A 12,651-nucleotide genomic window follows, 5' to 3' on the forward strand; every position below is an offset into this window, starting at 1 on the left:
ATTTCAGAAGTACACTCTGTAGTAAGGTGAAGCAGTAGGCATCATAATTTGTAATTTCATGCCAGCACTATGCTTGGCTGGAAAACAGGAGTGTTCTTCTATTAATTAGGTTTTCGTAATAGCAACTAATGAATATTTAATATTACATATAATGATCCAGTTATGTAGATTTTGTAGGATAGAGTTAGAGAAAAAAGTCCAGAAACTCTGACTTTTGTTTCTTCACCAAACCTAACTGCATTGATTTAAGAACTTTTACAGTTTTGACCCTGAATGAGCTTAAGCACCTGCAAGATTTCTCTGATCATTTTCTTTGCTCAACCTTTACCGACAAAACATTGTGTCAGCTTTTTGGAAAGGAAGCACAGAATTGAAACCAGTGCAGGTGAGAATCTAGTTTAATATTTGTTGTTTTCTAAATATTCACAGTAACCAAAAATCCATAACATATAGAGGTAGCTGATTTTTTTCTTTTTTTTTTCTGGTGAGAAACATTTTTGTTAAAAGATATAACTTTTCATGAAGAATAAAACCCATATTCTGTGAAATTCTCTTCAACAATTCCTGTGACATTTTAATTAAAACCATTTTTTTAAATGCTTTATTTACTGGAGGAAACCTGCATTTATAGTACATGACACATTTCAAGAAGAATTTAAACAGCATTTTCAATCATGTTTTTAGCAGAAATTATTGTGGGTCAAAATGGAACAAATTCCCAAATACTGGTTGCATTGAAACCTACGAAATGAAATCTAATGCAAAATTTCACATTTTTCATGAGATGCCTTGCTTGAGTTTTTTAACAGATTAAAGTTCTTTTCCTTTTAAAAAAAAAATGGTAGCAATATGTCTCAATGTTTATTTGTCCTGCTTTTTCACTAGTGATTCTCATAAATAAGTGTGGTGATCTATGCATACAATGGGCTCAAATAAGCATCTAATTGATATGGTTGTAAATGGCACATAGACTTGTGAAATTGCTTAGCTCAGATCCAGCAGAGCAATTCTAAAGCAGCAGTGCACAGTATGAGAATCTCAACTAGATTATTTTTTAAATGTACAGAAACAACAACAAAAAAAGAGTCAACCAAAACACGTTGACTTTCATGGCTTTAAATGAGCAGAACTGGAGATCAGGAGCATGTTAAAACCACAAACGATAAAGATGAATTAACAGCTACATGTCTTACAGCACATTCTACACCAAATCTGGAGGCAAACAGCATTCCCCAGATACACAGGAGGCATAATTAAAACCTGTAACATAAGGTAAAACGTATGCAATGAAGGAGGGGGGGGGGGGGGGAAAGGAAAAAAATACTCATAATTACACTAACACACAGTATAAAACTTAGCTTTTCTTTCATACAATTAGTGTTTGTTGTCTATAGCAGTTTTAATATGACGTGATCAGTAAAGCAGACATTGACGTAGGGCCTGAATGTGAAATGCCTTGAGAATCCATTCCACTTCACAGGTGATCACAGGCTCTGCAAAACCAAGAATAACTGATAAGTATTCACAGGATTCCCAGAGTCATGCTGATGTAAAGTACTGATGGAGGAGTGGCTACTCAAGGTGGCCCCAAAATGCATAGTAAACAATGAAGTCAATGTAAACTCAAAAAAGTGTATTTTCACCAATTCCAGTATAAGGTATTGTGAAATGGAAGAAGTGGGAGGCTGAGAGTACAGACAAAGTAAATTTAAAAAGAAATACAGCATATAGCCTGCTGCAGTAAGGAAAAGAGTAGATTTTATGTTCTCTTCAATGCCAGCAGTTCCCATACCTGGAAGACGGTGCATTTTGTTTTCAAAATACATTTTCCTGCAAAGTGGACTAAGTGTAGAAGTCAGAGTGTGACACTGATGCACTTTGCAGGAGACAATATAAGAAATCTTAGTCTCTTTTCCATTTTTCCATGCAACGAAACGACTAGACACTTCCTCTTCGTAGGAAAGACTCCCTATACCATGTGTAGAGCTCTAAAACATAAAACATTTAGTATTTATGTAGACAGTTAATAGAAATAAAGAGGCAATTTTGGTGAAAGTGCATGCTTCTGTCCAATTACTGTAAAAGACGCTTCTTAGGAAAGACAGCAGCAATATATTACTTCCAAGACAGACATCAGCACTACAGACTTCTGAGGTTAGACAAATTGTACTTTTGTACTCACCACCCATGAAGTAAGTCTGTGTGTTTGTAGTAAACATCACTATGAAAAATATAAGCAGGCTTTTGCAGTGTTTGTTTTTATTCTACCGCTGTAGCTCCTTAGCAAATATTATTTGTATATACATGGTATGTTAGAAAATCTAGTTAAACTTGATATCAAAGGAAAGGAAAGGGATGGAAAAATAGTTGTTACTATTGTTACTATTATTGTACCTCTAACTGAGAACAACTTTTTTTTTTTTTTTTTTTTTTACTACAGGTGAAAGCCTTTGAAATTCTCTTTGTTTTAATTATGCTTTACTGTAAATCAACAAGGTGTCATAATAGGCCAGTGATCAGACACCCCCTCCCTTAAAGCAACAAAATACAAAGCCACACAGATATTTTTGTTCATTGTATGCTGTACTACATACATATACAAGCACAGAAGACAGTTCCTGCCCTGCATTCATATGAACACCACAAAGAGTTAACAGGAACACACTTCCACTTCTTTAATGAGAAAAGGTATCCTCCTGAAGATGACTTTCATCTCAGCTAATATAAGGTGTAAGTATCTCCATCTAAGTACAATGGCTCCCAGGCTCCAGGATCCTGTTACAGCAATTACAGATCTAATCAGTACAGATTTTTAGGATGGAAGTCATTTGAATAAAGCCATCAACTTCAGAAAGACCTAAATTTCACTGGCTGTTATTGACTAGCATTAACTACAAAGGGATTTTCAGGATGATTTTCTCAGATGCAGAAACGTACACTGTGGACACCTAAATTTAGCTGCACAAATTCCGTAGTAAAGTCCTTTTAGTATCACAAAAGGATTTGCTAGAATTACTCTGACAAGTGAAAAGGGGATGGACACCACTAATCATATAAACTTTTCATCCACTTTGGAACCATTCTCACTTTCCCGTTCACTTAATATTTCATGATCTTTTTTTAAAGAGGAAAGGCTGCAAGTGGAGTGAAATGAAAACTATCTGGAAAGGAAGAAATACCTTTACTTTGTTCATACTAATGCTGGCACTGACACTCAAGGCACCGTGGTGCACACACCCATCCCAAGTTGAGTAAACAGACAGGGGGGTCCTGCTGCCTTAGACCTTCTCAACTGACTAAAGGGAGGGCAGGGACAGGCAACATGATAGTGAGGATCTGCTACAGGCCACCTGACCAGGAAAGCCAAACAGATGAGGCTCTCTATAGATACATAGGAGCAGTCACAAGTTCACAATCCCTGGTGCTCATAGAGAAACTCAATCACACCAGTATCCGTAGAAGGGACACACAGCAGGGCATAAGCAATCCAGGAGGTTCCTGGAATGCATTGATGATAAATTCCTTCTCTAAGTGACAGAGAAGCCAACAAGGAGAGGTGCTGTGCTGGACCTTGTTTTCACCAATCAGAACGGGCTGGTGGGAACAAGAAGCTCAAGGACAGCCTTGGCTGCAATGACCATGAAATGGAGTTCAAGATCCCTAGGGCAGCAAGAAGGATGCACAGCAAGCTCACTACCCTGGACTTCAGGAGAGCAGACTTTGGCCTCTTCAGGTACTTGGTAGGTACCATGGGGTAAAGCCCTGCATGGAAGACGGGCACAAGAAAGCTGGTTAATATTCAAGGACCACCTCCTGCAAGCTCAGGAGAGATGCATCCCCACAAAGAGGAAGTCAGGCAAAAAATGCCAGGAAGCCTGCACAGATGAACAAGGAGCTCCTGGACAAACTCAAACACAAAAGAAAGCTTCCAGAGGGTGGCAGCAAGGACAGGTGTCTTGGGAGGGATACAGAGCAATTGTCTGAGCAGCCAGGGATCACGTTAGGAAAGCTAAAGCCCTGACAGAATTAAATCTGGCCAGGGATGTCAAGGGCAACAAGAAAAGCTTCTATAGGTACATTGCTGGTAAAAGGAAGACTACAGAAAATGAGAGGCCCCTCCAGAAGGAAATGGGAGACCTGGTTACCTGTGACATGGAGAAGGCTGAGGTCCTCAATGACTTTTTTTGCCCTGATCTTCACTGGCAAGTGCTGCAGCCACACTGCCCAAGTTACAGAAGTAAAGGCAGGGACTGTGAGAAGGAAGAACCACCCACTGTAGGAGAAGGTGAGGTTCAAGTCCATCTAAGGAACCTGAAGGTGTACAAGTCCATGGGACCTGATGAGATGCATCTGCAGGTCCTGAGGGAATTGGCAGATGAAGCAGTTAAGCCACTCTCCATCGTATTTGAGAAGCTGTGACAGTCTGGTGAAGTTCCCACTGGCTGAAAAGGGGGGAAACCCCACCCATTTTTTGAAAAGGGAAAAAGGAAGACCCAGGGAATGACAGGCTGGTCATTCTGACCTCCGTGCCTGGCAAGATCATGGAGCAGATCCTCCTGGAAACTGTGCTAAGGCACATGGGAACTGAGGAGGTGATTGGTGACAAGCCAGCGTGGCTTCAATAAGAGGACATTGTGCCTGACAAATCTGGTGGCCTTGTGTGATGGGGCTATAGTATTGGTGGGTAAGGAAAGAGTAACTGACACCATCTACCCAGACTTGTGCAAAGCATTTGACATTGTCCCACATGATACCCTTGTCTCCTAACCGGAGAGACATGGATCTGACAGATCAGTTGGTGGATAAGGAACTGGCTGGATGGTCACACTCAAAACTTGCAGTCAATGATACAATATCTAGGTGGAGACCAGTGATGAGTGGCATACCTCAGAGAAGAGTATTGGAACTGACACTGTTCAACATCTTTGTCAATTACATGGACACTGGGACCGAGTGCAACCTCAGCTAGTTTGCCAGTGACATTGAGCTGTGTGGTGCAGTTGACATGCTGGAGGGAAGGGATGCCATCCAGAGGAATCTTGACAGGCTTGAGAGGTGGCCCATGCAAACCTCATGAAGTTCAACAAGACCAAGTGCAAGATCCTGTGCCTGGGTTGGGGCATTCCTCAGCATCAGTACAGACTGAGTGATGAATGGATTGAGAGCAGCCCTGCAGAGAAGGACTTGGGAGTGTTGGTCAACAAGAAGCTCAGCGTGGCCCACTAATGTGTGTTTGCAGCCCAGAAAGCCAACCGTATCCTGGGCTGCATCAAAAGAAGTGTGACCAGGAGGTGGAGGGAGGTGATTCTTCCCCTCTACCCTGCTTTCATGAGACCCCACTCAGACTGCTGCATTCACCTCTGGGTTCCCCAGCGTAAAAAGGAGAAGGACCTGTTGGAGCTAGTCCAGAGGAGGGTGGTGAAGATGATCAGAGGGCTGGAGCACCTCTCCTATGAAGGCAGGCTAAGACAGATGGGTTGCTCAGCCTGGAGAAGTTAAGGTTTCAGGGAGACCTTATAGCATCCTTCCAGTACCTAAAGGGGTCTACAAAAAAGCTGGAGAGGGACTTTTTACAAGGGCATGTAGGGACAGGACAAGGGGGAATGGCTTTAACTGAAAGAGGGTAGATTAGATTAGATTAATAGGAAGAAATTCTTTACTGTGAAGGTGGTGAGGCACTGGAACACGTTGCCCAGAGAATTTTCAGGGATGTCCCATCCCTGGAAGTGTTCAAGGCCAGGCTGGATGGGGCTTTAAGCATTGTGGTCTACTGGCAGGTGTCCCTGCCCATGGCAGGGGAGTTGGAATGAGATGATGTTTAAGGTCGCTTCCAACCCAAGTCATTCAACAATACAATACGTTTCTATGATATTTCTGCAGGTGCCCATCACCAATATGTTCACTGCTTGTGCAAGTCACAGAATCACAGAATGGATGAGTTGAGAAGAGACCTCTGGAGATCATCTAGTCCAATCACCAGCTCAGAGCAGGGTCAGCTGAAGCAGTATGATCAGGGATGTACCCAGTTAGATTTTTAATAGCTCCAAGACTGGAGACTCCACAACCTCTGTGGGCAACCTGTTTCACCATTTGACCACACTTACAATAGAAAAAGGGTTTTCTTATGCTTAAGCAAATTTTCATCTATTTCAGTTTGTACCCATTGCCGCCTGCCCTTTCAGCGGAAACCACTAAGAAAAGCCTGGTTCCATCTTCTTTATACCCCCACCAGGTATTAACATAGATGAATAAGATCCTCCTGAGTCTTTCCTTCCCCAGAGTACAGTCCCAGCTCTCCCAGACTCTCTCCAGATGTCAGATGTTCCCACCCCTTATTCACCTTCATGAGTCCTTGCTGGACTCACTCCAGCATATCCATATCTCTGTTTTGTCCTGGAGAGACCACCACTGGGCACAGCACCCCAGACATTTCTCACCAGTGTTGAGTAGAGGGGAAGGATCACCTCCCTCCACCTGCTTGCAATGCTTTGCCTAAGGTGTGTGTGTTAGCATCTCAGAACTGCCAGCTGCTTGCCTGGATTTCTTAGCACTGTTCTCAGTGCAGCCTCATTAATGCCAAGCAATCAACTACTGCATGACACAAATGAAATCAACCAGTAAGTGACAAATTCAAGTCAATCACTAACGGAGGTCTGCCGTAAATAAGCTGGCCATGCTTCTTTATGATTAGTGTATGGATGTTTGCGTGTATGCATGTGTATGCACCTAGATATGTGTGTGTGCACAACTGAGTGAGAGCTCTACATGTAGGCACACACATGCCTGAGTACAGGAGAGAAAGAACACAGTCTAATCAGATCCGGTGGACCTTGGGCAGGCTTTTTCTCCGAGGACTAGGATGAAGGGCACCATATGTTTGACATGAAAGGAAACCCTACTACCAGCACAGGCCATTACTCTTGGCCGGCTCTACAGCTAGAGGAGATTATGAATCTTGATTTGCAGGCAGAGAAAATATTCAACATTGCAAAAGCCATTTAAATTAGAAATAGATAATCTACAGACTTGGCTTTTGAGGTAACAAGAGAGATTCTCCAGGCACAATTTAACTAAAAGATTTATCGGGCCAACAAGCCAACAGACTTAATATATATTTCTGGTTTAGTTGAGATAAAAACTAGTTACTTTAAGTTACTGAAAAAGAGTTCTGCCATACTCTTAGGTTTTAATTAAAGAGGTTCTTCTATGATTTACTGTAGTATTAGTTACACTGAGTTTAGCTGTTCTAGGAACGGACTGTAGAGTCTTGTAATAGCTACTGTACAAACAGAGGACTAAATAACAATCCCTGGGGAATAAAAATAAAAATTATGTCGGGGTATTAGATCTTTGCGTTGTTTATCTGGGGAACTTTACCAGTGGAAACCTGGGTGACTTGAGGCTTTGTTCATCTTATTTCAGTGAGTCATTTCTATTACCATTTTAGTCAAAGAAAGGAACCAGGCATATTTATCCTGTTTTTTTTTTCATGCATAAAAAGAGAGGGCAAGAAAGGAAAGGGCAAATGAAAAAAAGACCCTGCTGCTATTTGGGCTGCTAAAATTACTCTTCTGTGCAGGCTAACAGACCTCTTTACTGTGAACTGCAAAAACAGACTGTAAAGAGCTGCTCTAGTCACATGGTAGCTATAAGTTGCAATAGAAAGCTGAGCTGTGGATCCATCCTACGGCCCTCCTTGACTTCAGAGAAGCATCTTTCACCCCTTTGTGGTTTACAATGTAGACTCCACTCATTTATTTAGTCTAGGCTGTTATGCCTGTGAATTAAAGAGCTAGTCTCATGGGAAAATAAATTTTCCAGAATAATAAAACAATTTGATCCTACCTGCTGTTGTTTCAAATCAAGTGAGATCTGTCTTTTTTCTAAGTAAATGTGATGACACACATCACATTAAGTTCTGATGATACAACTTTTGACTTTTTCAATTTTACACAGATTTAAGTTGTTTTCATAGACATGAACCTCAACAAAATTCTCTGTTGGAAAAGGCTCATCCAGATAAATTATTGATTTATTATTTTATTAACTTAAAAGAGTCCACTATCAATAGTAGTTGACCATTCTATATGCAGAGATTTTTTGCCAGTTGAATGATTCCTTGAACGTGTGAAACAATGACAATCATTACAAGCTGAGATGACCAAAGAAGGCCTATCAAGTGGAAGTCTGCATCACTGAAAGTGGAGAGGTGATCCAAACGTCACTAAAGTCAGTGCAAACACTCACTGACTTTGTCTAGCTTTGCATCAGGCCCATACGAGAGTTCTTACAGTCTCTCTGCAAAGTCATAGTCTGTAAACCCACACTGTTGAAGTAAGTCTGATGGATTGCCCAAAGGATGGAGAATATAGGACAGAATGAACAGACGGATGTTGGTACTGAGCACTAAAGACTTGGACATGGAAACAGCTCCTCAGAAATATTTATAGCCACCTTCTGAACATGTCAAACTCACGCAGGGAGTGAGCATGTGACAGAGCTGGACCTTCAGCACAGACACCTTGAGCTGCAGCCCACAGAAAAGAAATGTTAGGACCTACTCTCAATTTTGACATTTTTGTTTAAATCAGCATTTTTCGTTTTTGTGGGTTTGGGGGGTTTTTCCAATAGTTGTTCCAGTTCATGTTCTAATGAACCTGTTTTCAAGGCACAAATGCCATTTAGTGTTTTTGGACTGAACCCTTCACATATGCAAATCTACACTGATTAAGCCCATGTCCTCTTACAATATATTGTATTTATCTGCTTTCCTCTGAAACTAGTGTATACTCTACACCAGTTTCAGATGTGAATTGGAAAGTAGCTTTCAAATATGACAGTTGAAATCCTACAACACCATCTCATTCATGATAGAGAAGCCCAGCTCATCTGCGAGGTTTATAGAGGAGATAGCATCTTGGATCACGAGGATCTAAGTTTTCTGTTTCTGAAAACCCTCAAGAGAATATTGACTAGAAAGTAGGAAACCTCTGGTTGTTTACATCTTTCTGCCTCTAGTCACGTAGTTGCTAATGCTCTTTTTCCTGACATACCAGAAGACTGAGAAAACCGCAGAGCATGGTAGTTCTGAGAGGTATATAAAATTCTCAGATTTTCCAGATACAGGTGGTGGATTGACCTTGGCTGGATGCCAGGTACCACCAAGCCACCCTGTCACCCCCCCTTCTCAACTAGTTGGGGAGAGAAAATACAACAAAAGGCTCATGGGTTGAGATAAGGACAGGGAGATCCCTCAACAATTGCCATTGTGGGCAAAACATACTCGATCTGGGGAATTTAATTTATTACCAATCAAAATCAGAATAGGATAATGAGAAATAAACCCAAGTCTCAAAACACGTTCTCTCCATCCCTCCATTCTTCCTGGGCTTAACGTCACTCCAGATTTCTCTGGCTCCTCCCCACCAGCAGTGCAGGGGGACAAGCAACAGGGGTTGCTGTCAGCTCATCACAGGCTGTCACATTGTCTCTGCACTCCTTCCTCTGCGGCGGGAGGGCTCCTCACCCCCTGCTCTGCCCTGCCCTGCCCCGCCCTGCCCTGCCCCGCCCTGCCCCGCCCCGCCCCGCCCCGCCCCGCGCGGGTCCCTCCGGCGGGACACAGCCCTCCCGGCCCCGCTCCAGCGGGAGCCCTTCCCGCAGCTGCAGCCCTTCCCCCCCTGCCCCAGCGTGTCCCCCCCGCGGGCGCAGCCCCCCCCGGCCCAGCCGGCCCCAGCCCCCCCCGCCCCCGGGGGCACCGGCCCTGCCCCAGCCCGGCCCCGGCCCGGGCTCCTCCCCGCGGGGCCACGGGCCCTGCCCGGAGCTGCCCCAGCGCCGCTGCCCGCGGGTCACAGCCCCCTGCGGGCACCCCCTGCCCCGGGGGGGGCCCTGCCCGGGCTGCGGGGGGGGAGCTGCTCCCCCGGGGGCTCCGCGGGCCGGGGGCACGGCCTGTCTTGCCGGGGGCTTCCCCCCAGCCTGCCAGGGAATCTCTGCTCCAGTGCCTGGAGCATCGCCAGCCCCCTCCTTCACTGACCTTGGTGTCTGTATGGTGGTGTCTCTCCCGGATTCTCACTCCTCTCCTCCAGCTGCTATTGCACAGTTGGATTCCTCTCCACTCCCCCCCCCGCCTTTTTAAAAAAAATATGTTCCTCCTGAGGCACCACCACCTCAGGTGATATCACATTTCAGAACTGAATATTACTTGATGGTCTTGGCCTTCGTCAGCAGTGGGTCTGTCTTGGAACCAGCTGGCACTGGCTTTATCAGATATAGGGGAAGCTTCTGGCATCTTCTCACAGAAGCCACCCCTTTATCCCCCCCAGGTACCAAAACTGTGCCACACAAACCCAATACAATGTGGTAGATCCACTTTGCTGATGTGCTCGGTATTCAACAGATCACCAGCTTTCAGCATCAACATCCAACGTACCCCTGTGTTGGACAACCTTCCCCTGCAGCTGGGGTGCAGCGCGTGACTTGGCTAATTTGAACTGATCTCCTCTACCCGCGATGGTGGGGAATGGTCTCTGAGGGCTCGTGTCTTACCTATCTGGTTACCTTGATGATATTTTCAACCTGGGCCTGATATAATTAATTTACTAGATATATAAATTCTTAATGATGCATTTCCAGGATAGAAAAAATAAAGGACAAGGAAAAGAAGACAAAAGTCACTATACTAAGAAAACGTGTGGTGTTTCCTGTCTTTTAAAAGCTGAAGCTGATCAGATACCAGATTAGCCTGGGAACTGCATTACTGACATTGTGAACCTTCCACACCTAAGTCTTTATCTGGGCCTTTGTTCAAAGGTATTATATGGTGATGAGACTTCTGCCTTCAGTAAAGCCTGCTTTTTCATCAGTTAAAGTTATTCCTTTTTAAATAGTCCTTCCTACTAATTTTCTAGGGAAACAAATGATACCTACTTTTCATTCTAGAAATGTTAGACACAGGCACAACTGCTCACAGCAGAAAAGCTGCTGTTCTTACTCAGTCACACTGGCCATTTCTGCTTACACTGGAATTTTCACAACAGCTTGTTAAGGTAGGACAGACCTAATAACCCACGAGTCTTCTGTCAGAAAGAATGAGATAGCAGGGTGATGATATACCCCATGCAACATTGCTTCATATTCATTTAGCCATTTATTTCTCCTGTGTCTTCTCTTAAATGCATTAATGGGGCCTTTTAGCAACCACCTTTGATTCAACTTCACTGAAATAACTTCTTTTTCAGTTTAGAAATATGTCCCAGTAGAAATCCTGATCCTTTGGAAGTACAGAGGACTTCTGGCCTTGACACCAATGGTTTTTATTTGGCAGCTGCAGATCATTGGTAATATGGGAGTTTCAGAGGCAACTGTTAATGCAAGTACATGCACATCTTTCAGGGACCACCTCAAGTACACAGGTATATCTTATGGATAGTATGGGTTGTTCCTAAAGCAAAAACTATATCAAGAAATTAGATAATACTAGACACAAAACAAAAAAGAAACAAAACAACCCAAATATCCCAATAACAACCACAAATCCCAAGCCCATACTGCAGGCCCTGTGTGATGGTCCAAGAGAGATGTTGTCATTGTAAGCCAGCTTCTTGGGTTTCACTACACTAAAAGACATCCCAACCATTTTCCATCTTCAAACTAGAAGACTGGCATGTGCCTAGTAGGAATTTACCCCCATGTATTCCTACATCTGAGCTGTAAAAATGTGTCTTAGCAATGCATTCCCTAACAATGTCACAGTATGTAGGAAAATTTTTAAGAAACATTCAACTGATATGGTCACGTAGACCTATCAAAAAGGTCTGTAGCACTGTCAGAATCTGCACCTAGGATCCAAAATTGCAAAGTGTAATATAATTATGGCAAGAAATGTAACAGGTGATATCACATTTCAGAACTGAATATTACTTGGTGGATCGTGAGAAAATACATTTCACAAAGGTGGAATGTCCAGGGCCTGCGAGGTGACACATAAATGAGATAGGAAGTGGAGAACAGGAAGCAGTAATTTTGCCCAGCCTCTTAAAAACAAATGCTGCTATAGAAGTAGCAAGACTATGAGTATAAGGATTTTTAAATTATCTGATGTTGAATATTCTATGATTCCATAATATACACAATGTCAGATAATGACATCACTAGCTCAACTCTGATTAAAAGCAAGTGAATAGCAAATCTCAGCAGCATTGTCTTATCAGATTAAAACAAGGGGAAAATCTCCTATTTATGAATGAACTGACCTCAATTTTTCTCTCAAGGCACACTGTGCATGTCAGAGTTGTGTATGATTGAGAAGTGTCCTGTTTCAGCTGGGATGGTGTTAACTTTCTTCTTAGTAGCTAGTACAGTGCTGTTTTGGCTCTGATGTGAGAACAATGGTGATAACCACACTGATGTTTTTGGTTTTGCTGGGTGATGTTTATACTAAATCAAGGAGTTTTTGATTTCTTGGGCCCTGCCAGCGAGAGGGCTGGGGGGCCATGGGAAATTGGGAGGGGACATGGCCAAGACAGCTGATCCAAGCTAGCCAAAGAGGTATTCCATACCATAAGACATCATGCTGAGTATATAAGCTGGGGGAAGAAGAAGGAAGGGAAGGGGATGATGGAGCCCTGCTGTCCTGGGGGTGGCCGAACACCTGCC

At 43.4% G+C, this 12,651-nt stretch overlaps 1 protein-coding gene across 6 annotated transcripts in view; it reads right to left on the reverse strand.

The window, feature by feature from the left end:
• Window positions 1-380: 380 nt before the first annotated feature.
• The window catches only part of TSNARE1 (t-SNARE domain containing 1), a 506,791-nt gene continuing 494,520 nt past the window's right edge, over window positions 381-12,651 (reverse strand). For all 6 annotated transcript variants that reach the window (XM_040587253.1, XM_040587255.1, XM_040587249.1 and 3 more), the window contains one exon: window positions 381-1,493. Coding sequence is in view for 1 of the 6 variants with exons in the window: in XM_040587255.1 (XP_040443189.1) it covers window positions 1,485-1,493 (9 nt within the window). In the remaining 5 variants the exon portion in view is untranslated. The remainder of the gene's footprint in view (window positions 1,494-12,651) is intronic.

Source organism: Falco naumanni, chromosome 3 (genome assembly GCF_017639655.2).
Source record: "Falco naumanni isolate bFalNau1 chromosome 3, bFalNau1.pat, whole genome shotgun sequence".
NCBI lineage: Eukaryota > Metazoa > Chordata > Aves > Falconiformes > Falconidae > Falco > Falco naumanni.